Source organism: Zingiber officinale, chromosome 5A, assembly GCF_018446385.1.
Source record: "Zingiber officinale cultivar Zhangliang chromosome 5A, Zo_v1.1, whole genome shotgun sequence".
NCBI classification, from domain to species: domain Eukaryota; kingdom Viridiplantae; phylum Streptophyta; class Magnoliopsida; order Zingiberales; family Zingiberaceae; genus Zingiber; species Zingiber officinale.
This window is the reverse complement of record NC_055994.1, coordinates 50,591,885-50,608,124: the sequence shown is the minus strand read 5'-3', so window position 1 is coordinate 50,608,124 and position 16,240 is coordinate 50,591,885. Positions and strand designations below refer to the sequence as shown.

The 16,240-nt window shown below is 40.9% G+C and overlaps 1 protein-coding gene across 1 annotated transcript in view; it reads right to left on the bottom strand.

The window, feature by feature from the left end:
• Positions 1–2,621: 2,621 nt before the first annotated feature.
• LOC121982814 (MLO-like protein 9) overlaps positions 2,622–16,240 on the bottom strand; it is a 94,361-nt gene continuing 80,742 nt past the window's right edge. Inside the window, exon 16 of the mRNA XM_042535870.1 lies at positions 2,622–3,006. Within this exon, the coding sequence (XP_042391804.1) occupies positions 2,644–3,006 (363 nt within the window). The 3' untranslated portion in view covers positions 2,622–2,643. The remainder of the gene's footprint in view (positions 3,007–16,240) is intronic.

Genomic DNA, 16,240 nt, shown 5'->3' with positions numbered 1-16,240 from the left:
CTAATCATTTAATACATCATGAACTAATCATGCATCATGTCAAGTAAACAGCATAAATAAATAAACATATCATTAACATAAAATTATGCTGCATAATGTTAACATATAACCAACTGACATGAATAAAATGGACTAACATTGTTCATACATAATGAAAATAACAGAACCCTAGAAAACTAGATAGGCAACTACCATTCTCACTATTACAGACACTATGTAGTGGCCAAAATAATCCATCTCAGCCTGGACTCATTTGGGGTAATCTCAAGCAGGACAGCTTCGAGATTCTCTATACGATCCACCACACACTCTCCTAGATCCTCTTCAAATTCATCTGGATCCTCCTCTAGATCTTCAGAATCTTCTGAATCCTCTTCAGATTCTTCAGGATCTTCCTCTGGATCTACAGGATCTTCTGAATCCTCCTCAGATTCATCTGGATCCTCCTCTGGATCTTCAAGACCCCAATAGAGATGAAGTAACTGTCTGCACATCTCTGAATACGAGATGTGCCCATCATAATCATCCCAAAGTTGGAATGCTATCTGCCTAAGATTTTTCGACAGTGAATAGACTAGAGTCCATCTCCTGTGTGTGTCTTGGACTGGAAACTCTTCTCGCTCGAGTTTCCAGAACAACCGATCGAGCTGACCAATAAGCCATCCGAGTCCTTGAACAGGGTCGAAATCAAGCTCCTTAATCTCCTCCCAAAGCTAATGTTGTCGTAAATCACGACTAGGCATCTGAAAAATTGAAAATAAATAAGTCAATACAAAACCGACTAACTAGTAAAAAACCGGCTTATTTTAATTTATACAGCATAGTACCAACATAATAAATCAAGAAAAACAAATCTTCTCGATTTTCAAGAGTTCAAGTCGACAATTAGAACTAATCTAATTGGTCAGACCCATTGGATCAGTTGATTAGTGATCCAGATCCTAAGCTTGGTCCATTGTCCTTAATTAGAACTAATCTAATTGGACGGAGATTTTTGTACCTATGTTCTGTTACTGTTTAATCTAAGTCCATTTCTACCAATTTTAGACTTATTGATCAAACTCAGGTCCGTTTGATCAAACCAATGTCCATTGGTTTAAGTCTGACTGATTAGAACAAATCTAATTATTTTGATCAAATCTGGGCCAATAGAACAAATCTGGTCATATGATCATATAATCAACCCAAATTGATTTCGGGTTTGGATCAAATTTGTTCGATTAAACCAACTAATGATTTAAACTTGAACCGGATCTAAATGGACCAAAATTATTCTAGACCATTTATCATAAATGATGAATTAATTGAACTCAATATTCAATTAATTATCGCATGTAAATAAAATTAATGCTAACAGTATACATTATTTGGCAAACAAAAATTATACTTTAATTAAAAAACATAAACATATTATGTTTCTTAATTTCAAATGCATGCAGTAATTTATAATAAACGTTACCATTTCTTTTTTTATAAATCTACTGTTTTGTAAAATATTTGCATACTGTTTTGCAAAATATTTGTATGCATGAATATGTGGGAACTTATTTGTTCACAGTTTTTTTTTTATAAACATAAAAAAAAACACTTACGTCTTTTGCACCGTGCTTCACAAATGTACGTTTTTTCTGCCGACGCCATGCCCACGATCGACCACGTCGATGCTGCGCCTCGCCCATAGCCTCCATGCAACCGTAACAGATACAGTCGCTGGCCACGAAGGCCAATCTCCGACCTATTAGTATGGTCGCCGGTCACTGCCGTCGTCGGCAAATCCATGCAGCGTTGCGATTTTACAAATTTGGCACAACGTATATGCTACGACACATTAGTCGTGCAAAACAGTGACGGAAAATAACGAAGCGATATAGAAAATTTCCAAACAGAGATTTCATAATTCGTCTCTAAACATTTAGAACTAACACAACTCTGATATCATTGTAGAAAATTTTAAATGCATGAAAAGAGGAATTAAATTAAAGCGGTAAAAATTTACAGCGATCTCCCGCAAATCCGCAATCGGCAATGACGAAACTCGCTGTCGGAAGAGCGATCACAGGATCGAAAAGCCCTCCGCAATTCTACAAACCAAATCCCACCGCCTTGAATATTCTCCTTGCTTACTCTGGTCTCCAACTCACTAATGATCCTTTGTATAAGGAAATAAACCAGGGGCATAATGGACTTTTTCATTATGAGTAGTGGAGAACGTGGGTCATATTCCCATATCCCCACTATCCCCATTTCCATCAGTTTCTTCTCCATTTGTCCATAACTGCTGCAAACCAACGGCTCCAGATAAGGCTGCTCGCTCACAACAACCAGGCCAAGTAACCAATTGCAGCCTTGCGAAGAAGCTTAGTACGACCTCATGGAGGCTAAGCCTGGCCGTGAGGCCACTACTAGCTCACAAGAACCTCGTGGAGATCAAGCCTGGCAGCGAGGCCCCTAAAACCTCATGACGACCTTGCAGAAGCCAACCCTAGCCACAATGTCACTGCAGGCTATATATATAGCATAAACTACAAGTGCGTTTTTATAGCCATGATAAGAATCTTGTATCTCAGAAAACGAAAAATCCATACAAAATATATATATATATATATATATATAATCGACCTCTAAACTCCGTGTTTTACGATTTTATGAAAGATCAATAAATTGGTAATTCTCTTCTTTCTTCAGTTCTACTGCATGGAGCTGTTCAGTTGTCCCGGTAAGGATGTCTTCGGAAGCCGCAACCGAGGTCGAAGCTGCAGTGGCTGCTACCAGTAGAGCTTCAGCATCAGGACTTTGTGTCGGACCTTTTCGATGTGTTAGCAAAATGTCACCTGTGGATGATGGGTCCTGAATTGGGTGCATGGTGACTGCTTTTGGACTTCTTGGGGGACTGGCATTGGGTGAACCCTGTGTGTTCTTTTTTTTCTTCATGGCAGTTTGGTGCCATTTCTTTATAGCTTTGGATGTTTGCTCGTCGAAGATAGATCTTTTCATGTGTGAACCCATCTGAAACCAGCCGAAGAAAACATAAGAAGAAAATGTAAATGTTAGCATTAACATCAACACACCAAAAATCTAATCGTTCTATTTTCATATAATTATTAGTGAAGATAAAAAATAACTAAATTGTCCAAACTATCCATTAGATAAGTCAAGCCCTACGAGATGCTAACTCATGTGACCAAAAGGTCGTTATCTTCGATTCTGGCAATTTACCAGTCAGCCTAAACTTCTAATGAGCTAAACCAATTTTAAGTGGTTCGAACACCATTCCTGATCCTCATCGCTACTAACACCTAACCAATCATATCGTCATTGTTTGATGTCAAAGATAATTATCTAACCTTGACTAATTAATTTGTCAAACCTCAATTCTAAATTGCAAAAAAGGTCGACATGAAGAAATATTTAGATACTGATAGAGGTACCTTAGTTCATATTAATGAAGCATTAAATCAATAGCTTGATCATTAACATTCAATTTGACACAACCACATTGACAACTACGTTGGATACATGCTCAGTCTTTTGGTCTCACGACCATGAGGTCTTCCCATACCATATTGAATATAAAACTTTTCAATTTGTGGTGGAAATGACAAGATTAAATCCTTTTTAACAATGTAACTCACATATTTATAGTAAACCTGTTAGTTAAAGCCCTAGAGCCAATCATTTGATAATTGTATGGACTCATTGTATCATATTCTTGTATATTAATAAAGGCATTTGGATTTTGATTATTATACTTATTTGTATTGGTGCCAAATAAACTAAGTATAATAATGTCCTTGAGTAGATGGTTCTCACCTATATCAATCGGTTAGTTGAAGCGATAGTGAGATGATATAGGGAACACTACTCTAAATCATTCCTAGTCGAGTATTAACATTCAGGGACAATGTTAATGCAATAAGACTAGCATGTAGGTCAACTCGATGACTTGATCTCACAAGTCATGGATATGGAGATATCAAGTTGACACATGGGTATACATTGGAGAATGTATACTGAATGACCCGCCATGAGAAAGTATCATGGATCGTTATATGAGTGTCATATACTTTCTCATGTGGCTATTAGTATGACTACTAGTCCTTAGACCTGAAGTCACCATAGATCCCTACATAAGGAGTTATGTACTTTGGTTTCGTCAAACGTCACCCGTAACTGGGTGGACTATAAAGGCGATTACTGGGTATATAACGAATTATGCAGAGGGATGTGAGTGATGTAGATGGGATCTATCCCTCCCATATGACGGGAGCGACATCGGTATTCTTGATAGAGTGAGACCACGAAGTGCATGGCCATGCCCAAATGAGTAAATATAGGATATTGAGCTCATTTGATTTAGTGAGTCTACTTGGAGTTCAAGATTTAGATTGGTCAGAGGATGACACGGTCTATGCCTCACTTTGATCAATCTAGATGTCTAGGATAGAAGGACACTTGTCATATATTGTGAGGAGTCACAATTAGTAGTCACAAGGTGATGTCGGATCTCGATATTCTTGTAACTTGGGTAGTAATGATGTGTTGCTAGATACCGCTCATTACTTATGCTCCTAAATGGGTTTAGGGCATTGCCAACGTTACAAGAACCTATAGGGTCACACACTTAGGACAATTAGATGGAGATTATGTTCATATGATGAACCAAGAGGATTAGAATCATTTGATGAATCAAATTGAATTAAGAGTAATCCTAATTGGGCTAACTTGAGTTTGACTCAAGTTGATTCATGTGTTCAATGAGTCTAATTTAGATTTTGACTCATTGAATCAATTTAATTAAATGAATTAGATTCATTATATTAAGTTGGCTTGAATCAAATGGTTGGATTCAATCAACCATGGAAGAGATTTGGTCAAGTTTGACTTGACTTGAGAGGAAGATTAAAAGTCAAGTTAGACTTGACTTTATGCCACCTCATTGGTGAGTTGGCATTGAAGTGGACCAATGATGTTACTCCACATCATCATGGGTGCCACCTCATGGAAGTTACAAAGTCATTTTCTTAATAACTTCACATTAATTGCATTTAATGGGGAGTTACACTATGGGAAGTGGCCGGCCACTTTTGGTTTGAATGGGAATTCATTTTTCATTCAAGTGTGTATCTTCTTCCTTCTTCCTCTCAAGCTCTCCCTCTCCCTCTCCTCCTTGCTTGACCGAATCTTACCAAGGTGCTAGCACACCTTTGTGTGAGGTTTTCTCCACCTACGTGTCCGTGTGGATACTTCTAGAGGACCGACGCTTGACGGTCTAGAGATCCGGCAATTCCTTGGACGACCGGGAACGCGAAAGGGCACGCTTCAAGGTATACTTCTTAACACATAGATCTAGGAGTAGATCTAGAAGTTTCGAAACTCGTACTTGTATTTCATTCGGTTTTTCCTTGCACGGATCTACGACTTTGGGTAATTCGGGGTTTCCGCGACGCGAAAAGCGGTTTTCGCGGCCCGAAAAACCCAACAGTGGTATCAGAGCCACGTGCAAGGCTTGTACGAGTTTAATTTTTGATTTTATGAAAACTAAACCTTCTGTGATTTTCTGTAAAATTTAGTTTTTTATGTTTTTATGGGTAATTTTTCCGTAGAAGCGAAGCACAAGTATCTCGGCACTTGTAGGCTTCGGCTACCGGGAAGTTTTTCCTTAAACGGCTTCGTTTTGCCCCAAATCCGTTTGGGACAGCGGGCTTGGGTGCCATTAGATCGCAAAGGAGCAACTCACGATGGTTAGATCGTGGGTAGGGGTACTGCCCCTAACCCCGCAAGGGGATTTGCTCTGTGATTGCACCCGAAATCGCTAAAAACGAACCTGCCGAGAAGATTTTTCCGAAACGGCAATGTCTCGACTCAAATCGTTTTGGGACAGCGAGTTTAGGCGCTGTTGGATCGCAAAGGAACCCTCGCGATGGTTAGATCGCGGGTAGGGGCGCTGCCCCTGGCCCCGCAAGGGGATCCGTTCCGCGATTGCGCCCGAAACCGCTAAACGGGACCGCCGGGAAATTTTACTCGTAAAAATTGTAAAAAATTAATTTTAAAATTATAGAAAATTATGAAAATATATAATTTTGAATTATATATTAATTTTGTGATAGTCATGGCCCAAAAACCCAATATGATTAGATTGTGTTGTAATTCATAATACGGCCTGCGTGCCGTTATGTGTTTGCGCGTGTTGTATGTTTTTATTTTTCCGCGACCTGCGCGTCGTGCCTTTCTCATATATTCTGGTTGTAAATTAGATTTAGACTCGAATGTAACTCGAGTTTCAAATTGTAATGTACAAATTGGAGCGGTGGAGGGTCCACACGAGACGGAGTTCCGAGGCGGGTACGAGCAACACAAGATGGTCAAAGGGAGGAGCTTGGAGAAGCTGATAACCCTAGGTTGACCATTCGATCTTCTCATTGGCTTGAGAAGATCATAGTGGGGCCATGACTAAATCACAAATAGATTAATTAGTTAATTGCTTATGTATATGATGCATGTTTAATAAGTAATTAATTAATTAGTGCCTTACGATTAGATTAGATCTAAGTTGTGCACATGATGCACCCTTGCGATTAGATTAGATCTAAGTCGTGCACAAGATGCATCCTTTTCGATTAGATTAGATCTCGATCGAACCAACTCTAAATGCCTAACCGTGCCGTGATACCTATCACTACCTCGATCACATGTATTGTTGAATCTGCCAAAGCAGAGCAATACATATTATCTTGGTAGGGTACGGAGGGACAATCTTGGTCCCGCCTATCAACGCATGGGTAAATACAAACTCAATTAGATTGAGTATTCCTAGTTGCTCGGTTAGATCGAGTCAACTATAGGCATTCTTTCAACGGTTGGAAAGATAGATCAAAATCACATCTATATTAACTCTCGGGCGTATTAGCCAAAGCTAACTCGAGTTTTAATATAAATGCGGATATTAATTTTATAAACAAGAGTTGCATAGAGATGTAATTGGTAATCGTTACCTACCGATCATACTAAGCCTTGGGCGATAGCCAAAGCTAACTCAAGGGTTAGTATGATGTGGATCTTGTCCCACAAGAATTATAGAATTCAGTGGGAGCATCATTTAATTAAAGGCCTAATTAAATGATTTTAAAAGAATATGATATTTATTTCTACTTTTATTCTGTTGTAGATAACCATGACGTCAAATACGAACACTTTCTCCCTGCGATCTGTCCTTGAGAAGGACAAGCTCAACGGAGCAAACTTCCTGGACTGGTACAGGAACTTGAGAATAGTTCTCACTCAGGAATGTAAACTGTACGTTCTGGAGCAGCCCATTCCGGAGGCTCCTCCTGCCAATGCCCCGCGAGCTGACAAAGATGCTTACAAGAAGCATCAAGATGACGCATTAGATGTGTCTTGTCTAATGCTCGCGACCATGAACTCTGAGCTTCAGAAGCAACACGAGTTAATGGGCGCTTACGATATGGTTGAACATCTTCGTCAACTATATCAAGGTCAAGCGAGGCATGAGAGATTTGAGATCTCAAGGGCACTGTTTCAGTGCAAGATGTCAGACGGGGCTCCTGTAGGCCCATATGTACTCAAAATGATTGGGTACATAGAGAACCTACAAAGGTTGGGGTTCCCACTTGGCCAAGAGCTGGCCACTGACCTGATCTTGCAATCCTTGCCAGATAGCTATAGTCAATTCGTTCTAAACTACAATATGAACGAGATTGACAAGCCACTGCTCGAGCTGCTTAGCATGTTAAGAACTGCTGAGCTAAACCTTAAGAAGGCTAAGCCCAACACTGTTCTGATGGTTCAGAAACATAAGGGCAAGGGCAAGCCCAAAGGCAAGGGAAAGTCCCAAGCCAAGGGCAAAGGCAAGGCACTGAAGCCTAAAGGAGGGGTCGCCAAGGATGCTACCTGCTTCCACTGCGGTCAGACCGGGCACTGGAAGAGAAACTACAAAGTGTATCTGGAAGATCTTAAAAAGAAGAGAAGTGAGACTTCCACTTCATGTATATATGTTATAGAAGTCAATCTATCTATTTCTTCATCATGGGTATTAGATACTGGATGTGCTTCTCACATTTGTACTGATGTGCAGGCGCTGAGAAATAGCAGGGCATTGACAAAGGGCGAGGTGGACCTACGAGTAGGCAATGAAGCACGGGTTGCTGCTGTTGCTGTAGGGACTTATTTTCTATCTCTGCCCTCTGGGCTTGTATTAGAATTAGATGAATGTTGTTATGTGCCTGTTTTGACTAAGAACATTGTATCAGTTTCTTGTTTAGACAAGAAAGGTTTCTCGTTTACAATAAAGAACAAATGTTGTTCCGTCTATTTAAACGATATGTTCTATTGTAGTGCACCTCTAATAAACGGACTCGACATTCTAGATCTTGAGAGCCCTATTTATAACATAAATACCAAGAAGTTTAAGTCAAATGACCTGAACCAAACTTATCTCTGACACTGTCGCTTAGGTCATATAAATGACAAGCGCTTATCCCAGTTCCATAAGGATGGTTTGCTGGACTCATTTGATTTTTGAATCATATGAGATATGCGAGTCATGCCTACGAGGCAAGATGACCAAGAGTCCCTTTAGTGGGCACAGCGAGAGAGCGACCGATTTGTTAGGACTCATACATAGTGATGTATGTGGCCCTTTCAATGTCGCTGCTAGAGGCGGTTATAGGTACTTCATCACATTTACTGATGACTTCAGTAGATATGGTTATGTGTATTTGATGACACATAAATCTGAATCCTTTGAAAAGTTCAAAGAATTCAAGAAAGAAGTACAGAACCAGCTTGACAAGAGTATTAAGGTACTTCGATCAGATCGAGGTGGTGAATACTTAAGCCATGAGTTTCGTGACTACTTAGCTGAGTGTGGGATTTTATCTCAACTCACTCCTCCTGGAACACCACAGTGGAATGGTGTATCCGAAAGGAGGAATCGTACCTTATTAGATATGGTACGATCTATGATGAGTCACACAGATCTTCCGACATATCTATGGGGATATGCTCTAGACACGGCAACTTTCATTCTCAACCGAGTTCCATCCAAGGCCGTGATAAAGACACCATATAGGATATGGACTGGGAGAGATGCCCAGGTGTCTTTCATGAGGATTTGGGGCTGTGAGGCTTACGTACGACGTCAAGTCTCAGACAAATTAGGACCCAAATCCGACAAGTGCTATTTCATCGGATATCCCAAGGAAACTAAGGGATATTACTTCTACATTCCCAAGGTAGTTGTGGTAAAGACTGGGATCTTTCTAGAAAGGGACTTTGTTTCTAGAAAGACTAGTGGGAGCGCGTTCGATCTTGAAGAAGTTCAAGATGCGAACAATAGCACTGATGCCTCGATGGAAATTGAACTGGAACCACAAAGTGTTGTGGATGATGCTGTTCCACAAGGAGTTGAGGAACAACAACCGGTTCAAGTAGACATACCTCTTCGCAGGTCTGATAGGGTACGTCGTCAGCCTGAGAGATACTCATTTCTCTTGTCAGACCATGATGACGTTATGCTCATAGAGGATGAGCCTACCACCTATCGGAAGCTGTGATGAGACCAGATTCCGAGAAATGGCTAGAAGCCATGAGATCCGAGATGGAATCCATGTACACCAACCAAGTATGGACTTTGGTTGATCCACCTGAAGGAGTAAAACCCATTGGGTGTAAGTGGGTCTTTAAGAGAAAGACTGACATGGATGGACTTATCTATAAGGGTCGCTTGGTAGCTAAAGTTTTCAAGCAGATTCATGGTATTGACTATGATGAAACCTTTTCTCCAGTAGCGATGTTTAAGTCCATTCGGATCATGCTTGCTATTGCAGCTTACCATGATTATGAGATCTAGCAGATGGACGTCAAAACCGTGTTTCTGAATGGAAACCTACTCGAGGATGTGTACATGACACAACCTGAGAGTTTTGTAGATCCACAACATACTAGCAGAGTATGCAAGTTGCATAGGTCCATTTATGGACTAAAGCAGGCTTCTCGGAGCTGGAATCTTCGATTCGATGATGCAATCAAATAGTTTGGTTTCATCAAGAACGAAGATGAACCTTTTGTCTACAAGAAGGTTGTAGGGGACATAGTTGTCTTCCTCATATTATATGTGGATGACATACTACTCATTGGGAAGGACATCCCTATGCTTCAGTCTGTCAAGACCTGGCTAGGGAGTTGCTTCTCAATGAAGGACTTAGGTGAGGCATCTCGCATTCTAGGGATACAGATCTATAGAGATAGATCTAAGAGATTGCTTGGCCTAAGTCAGAGTACATACATTGACAAGGTACTCCTTCGGTTTGTCATGCAGAACTCCAAGAAGGGATTTCTGCCGATGTCACATAGCGTGAGTCTTTCGAAGACTCAAGGTCCCTCTTCTAGAGAGGAGAGAGACCGCATGGATCAGATCCCTTATGCCTCAGCCATAGGATCGATCATGTACGCCATGCTATGTACTCGACCTGATGTCTTGTATGCTTTGAGCATGACGAGCAGATACCAGTCAGATCCAGGTGAAAGTCACTGGACAGCGGTCAAGAATATTCTTAAGTACTTAAGAAGGACTAAAGAATATTTCTTAATATATGGAGGCAATGATGAACTAGCTGTAAAGGGTTACAGTGATGCTAGCTTCCAGACCGACCAGGATGACTATAGATCGCAGTCAGAGTTCGTATTTTGCATTAATGGTGGTGCTGTCAGCTGGAAGAGTTCGAAACAGGATACAGTAGCTGATTCTACAACAGAAGCCGAGTATATTGCTGCATCAGAGGCAGCAAAGGAGGCAGTTTGGATCCGCAAGTTCATCACTGAACTTGGGGTGGTTCCTAGCATCGCTCACCCAGTTGAGCTCTATTGTGACAACAATGGAGCTATAGCACAGGCGAAGGAACCTCGCTCACATCAGCGGACCAAGCACATACTACGGGCGCTTCCATCTCATTCGAGAGATTATCGATAGAGGAGATGTGAAGATTTGCAGAGTACCTACAGAGGCTAACATCGCAGATCCCTTGACTAAGGCTTTGACACAGAGAAAGCATGATGGTCACACTAGGTCATTAGGCCTTAGAGCCTATACTGATTGGCACTAGTGCTAGTGGGAGATTATTAGTTAGAGCCCTAGAGCCAATTATTTGATGATTGTATGGACTCATTGTATCATATTCTTGTATATTAATAAAGGCATTTGGATTTTGGTTATTATACTTACTTGTATTGGTGCCAAATAAACTAAGTATAATAATGTCCTTGAGTAAATGGTTCTCACCTATATCAATCGGTTAGTTGAACCGATAGTGAGATGATATAGGGAACACTACTCTAAATCATTCCTAGTCGAGTATTAACATTCAGGGACAATGTTAATGCAATAAGACTAGCATGTAGGTCAACTCGATGACTTGATCTCACAAGTCATGGATATGGAGATACAAAGTTGACACATGGGTATGCATTGGAGAATGTATACTGAATGACCCGCCACGAGAAAGTATCATGGATCGTTATATGAGTGTCATATACTTTCTCATGTGGCTATTAGTATGACTACTAGTCCTTAGACCTGAAGTCACCATAGATCCCTACATAAGGAGTTATGTACTTTGGTTTCGTCAAACGTCACCCGTAACTGGGTGGACTATAAAGGCGATTACTGGGTATATAACGAATTATGCAGAGGGATGTGAGTGATGTAGATGGGATCTATCCCTCCCATATGACGGGAGCGACATCGGTATTCTTGATAGAGTGAGACCACGAAGTGCATGGCCATGCCCAAATGAGTCAATATAGGATATTGAGCTCATTTGATTTAGTGAGTCTACTTGGAGTTCAAGATTTAGATTGGTCAGAGGATGACACGGTCTATGCCTCACTTTGATCAATCTAGATGTCTAGGATAGAAGGATACTTGTCATATATTGTGAGGAGTCACAATTAGTAGTCACAAGGTGATGTCAGATCTCGATATTCTTGTAACTTGGGTAGTAATGATGTGTTGCTAGATACCGCTCATTACTTATGCTCCTAAATGGGTTTAGGGCATTGCCAACATTACAAGAACCTATAGGGTCACACACTTAGGACAATTAGATGGAGATTAGGTTCATATGATGAAACAAGAGGATTAGAATCATTTGATGAATCAAATTGGATTAAGAGTAATCCTAATTGGGCTAACTTGAGTTTGACTCAAGTTGATTCATGTGTTCACTGAGTCTAATTTAGATTTTGACTCATTGAATTAATTTAATTAAATGAAATAGATTCATTATATTAAGTTGGCTTGAATCAAATGGTTGGATTCGATCAACCATGGAAGAGATTTGGTCAAGTTTGACTTGACTTGAGAGGAAGATTAAAAGTCAAGTTAGACTTGACTTTATGCCACCTCATTGGTGAGTTGGCATTGAAGTGGACCAATGATGTTACTCCACATCATCATGGGTGCCACCTCATGGAAGTTACAAAGCCATTTTCTTAATAACTTCACATTAATTGCATTTAATGGGGAGTTACACTATGGGAAGTGGCCGGCCACTTTTGGTTTGAATGGGAATTCATTTTTCATTCAAGTGTGTATCTTCTTCCTTCTTCCTCTCAAGCTCTCCCTCTCCCTCTCCTCCTTGCTTGACCGAATCTTACCAAGGTGCTAGCACACCTTTGTGTGAGGTTTTCTCCACCTACGTGTCCGTGTGGATACTTCTAGAGGACCGACGCTTGACGGTCTAGAGATCCGGCAATTCCTTGGACGACCGGGAACGCGAAAGGGCACGCTTCAAGGTATACTTCTTAACACATAGATCTAGGAGTAGATCTAGAAGTTTCGAAACTCGTACTTGTATTTCATTCGGTTTTTCCTTGCACGGATCTACGGCTTTGGGTAATTCGGGGTTTCCGCGACGCGAAAAGCGATGGTATCAGAGCCACGTGCAAGGCTTGTACGAGTTTAATTTTTGATTTTATGAAAACTAAACCTTCTGTGATTTTCTGTAAAATTTAGTTTTTTATGTTTTTATGGGTAATTTTTCCGTAGAAGCGAAGCACAAGTATCTCGGCACTTGTAGGCTTCGGCTACCGGGAAGTTTTTCCTTAAACGGCTTCGTTTTGCCCCAAATCCGTTTGGGACAGCGGGCTTGGGTGCCATTAGATCGCAAAGGAGCAACTCACGATGGTTAGATCGTGGGTAGGGGTACTGCCCCTAACCCCGCAAGGGGATTTGCTCTGTGATTGCACCCGAAATCGCTAAAAACGAACCTGCCGAGAAGATTTTTCCGAAACGGCAATGTCTCGACTCAAATCGTTTTGGGACAGCGAGTTTAGGCGCTGTTGGATCGCAAAGGAACCCTCGCGATGGTTAGATCGCGGGTAGGGGCGCTGCCCCTGTCCGTTCAGCGATTGCGCCCGAAACCGCTAAACGGGACCGCCGGGAAATTTTACTCGTAAAAATTGTAAAAAATTAATTTTAAAATTATAGAAAATTATGAAAATATATAATTTTGAATTATATATTAATTTTGTGATAGTCATGGCCCAAAAACCCAATATGATTAGATTGTGTTGTAATTCATAATACGGCCTGCGTGCCGTTATGTGTTTGCGCGTGTTGTATGTTTTTATTTTTCCGCGACCTGCGCGTCGTGCCTTTCTCATATATTCTGGTTGTAAATTAGATTTAGACTCGAATGTAACTCGAGTTTCAAATTGTAATGTACAAATTGGAGCGGTGGAGGGTCCACACGAGACGGAGTTCCGAGGCGGGTACGAGCAACACAAGATGGTCAAAGGGAGGAGCTTGGAGAAGCTGATAACCCTAGGTTGACCATTCGATCTTCTCATTGGCTTGAGAAGATCATAGTGGGGCCATGACTAAATCACAAATAGATTAATTAGTTAATTGCTTATGTATATGATGCATGTTTAATAAGTAATTAATTAATTAGTGCCTTACGATTAGATTAGATCTAAGTTGTGCACATGATGCACCCTTGCGATTAGATTAGATCTAAGTCGTGCACAAGATGCATCCTTTTCGATTAGATTAGATCTCGATCGAACCAACTCTAAATGCCTAACCGTGCCGTGATACCTATCACTACCTCGATCACATGTATTGTTGAATCTGCCAAAGCAGAGCAATACATATTATCTTGGTAGGGTACGGAGGGACAATCTTGGTCCCGCCTATCAACGCATGGGTAAATACAAACTCAATTAGATTGAGTATTCCTAGTTGCTCGGTTAGATCGAGTCAACTATAGGCATTCTTTCAACGGTTGGAAAGATAGATCAAAATCACATCTATATTAACTCTCGGGCGTATTAGCCAAAGCTAACTCGAGTTTTAATATAAATGCGGATATTAATTTTATAAACAAGAGTTGCATAGAGATGTAATTGGTAATCGTTACCTACCGATCATACTAAGCCTTGGGCGTATTAGCCAAAGCTAACTCAAGGGTTAGTATGATGTGGATCTTGTCCCACAAGAATTATAGAATTCAGTGGGAGCATCATTTAATTAAAGGCCTAATTAAATGATTTTAAAAGAATATGATATTTATTTCTACTTTTATTCTGTTGTAGATAACCATGACGTCAAATACGAACACTTTCTCCCTGCGATCTGTCCTTGAGAAGGACAAGCTCAACGGAGCAAACTTCCTGGACTGGTACAGGAACTTGAGAATAGTTCTCACTCAGGAATGTAAACTGTACGTTCTGGAGCAGCCCATTCCGGAGGCTCCTCCTGCCAATGCCCCGCGAGCTGACAAAGATGCTTACAAGAAGCATCAAGATGACGCATTAGATGTGTCATGTCTAATGCTCGCGACCATGAACTCTGAGTTTCAGAAGCAACATGAGTTAATGGGTGCTTACGATATGGTTGAACATCTTCGTCAACTGTATCAAGGTCAAGCGAGGCATGAGAGATTTGAGATCTCTAGGGCACTGTTTCAGTGCAAGATGTCAGACGGGGCTCCTGTAGGCCCATATGTACTCAAAATGATTGGGTACATAGAGAACCTACAAAGGTTGGGGTTCCCACTTGGCCAAGAGCTGGCCACTGATCTGATCTTGCAATCCTTGCCGGATAACTATAGTCAATTCGTTCTAAACTACAATATGAACGAGATTGACAAGCCACTGCCCGAGCTGCTTAACATATTAAGAACTGCTGAGCTAAACCTTAAGAAGGCTAAGCCCAACACTGTTCTGATGGTTCAGAAACATAAGGGCAAGGGCAAGCCCAAAGGCAAGGGAAAGTCCCAAGCCAAGGGCAAAGGCAAGGCACTGAAGCCTAAAGGAGGGGTCGCCTACCTGCTTCCACTGCGGTCAGACCGGGCACTGGAAGAGGAACTGCAAGGTATACTTGGAGGATCTTAAGAAGAAGCGAAGTGAGACTTCCACTTCAGGTATATATGTTATAGAAGTCAATCTATCTATTTCTACATCATGGGTATTAGATACTGGATGTGCTTCTCACATTTGTACTGATGTACAGGTGCTGAGAAATAGCAGGGCATTGACAAAGGGCGAGGTGGACCTACGAGTAGGCAATGAAACACGGGTTGTTGTTGTTGCTGTAGGGACTTATTTTTTATCTCTGCCCTCTGGGCTTGTACTAGAGTTAGACGATTGTTGTTATGTGTCTGCATTAACTAAGAACATTATATAAGTTTCTTGTTTGGACAAGAAAGGTTTCTCATTTACAATAAAGAACAAATGTTGTTCTGTCTATTTAAACGATATGTTCTATTGTAGTGCACCTCTAATAAACGGACTCGACATTCTAGATCTTGAGAGCCCTATTTATAACATAAATACCAAGAAGTTTAAGTCAAATGACCTGAACCAAACTTATCTCTGACACTGTCGCTTAGGTCATATAAATGACAAGCGCTTATCCCAGTTCCATAAGGATGGTTTGCTGGACTCATTTGATTTTTGAATCATATGAGATATGCGAGTCATACCTACGAGGCAAGATGACCAAGAGTCTCTTTAGTGGGCACAGCGAGAGAGCGACTGATTTGTTAGGACTCATACATAGTGATGTATGTGGCCCTTTCAATGTCGCTGCTAGAGGCGGTTATAGGTACTTCATCACATTTACTGATGACTTCAGTAGATATGGTTATGTGTATTTGATGACACATAAATCTGAATCCTTTGAAAAGTTCAAAGAATTCAAGAAAGAAGTACAGAACCA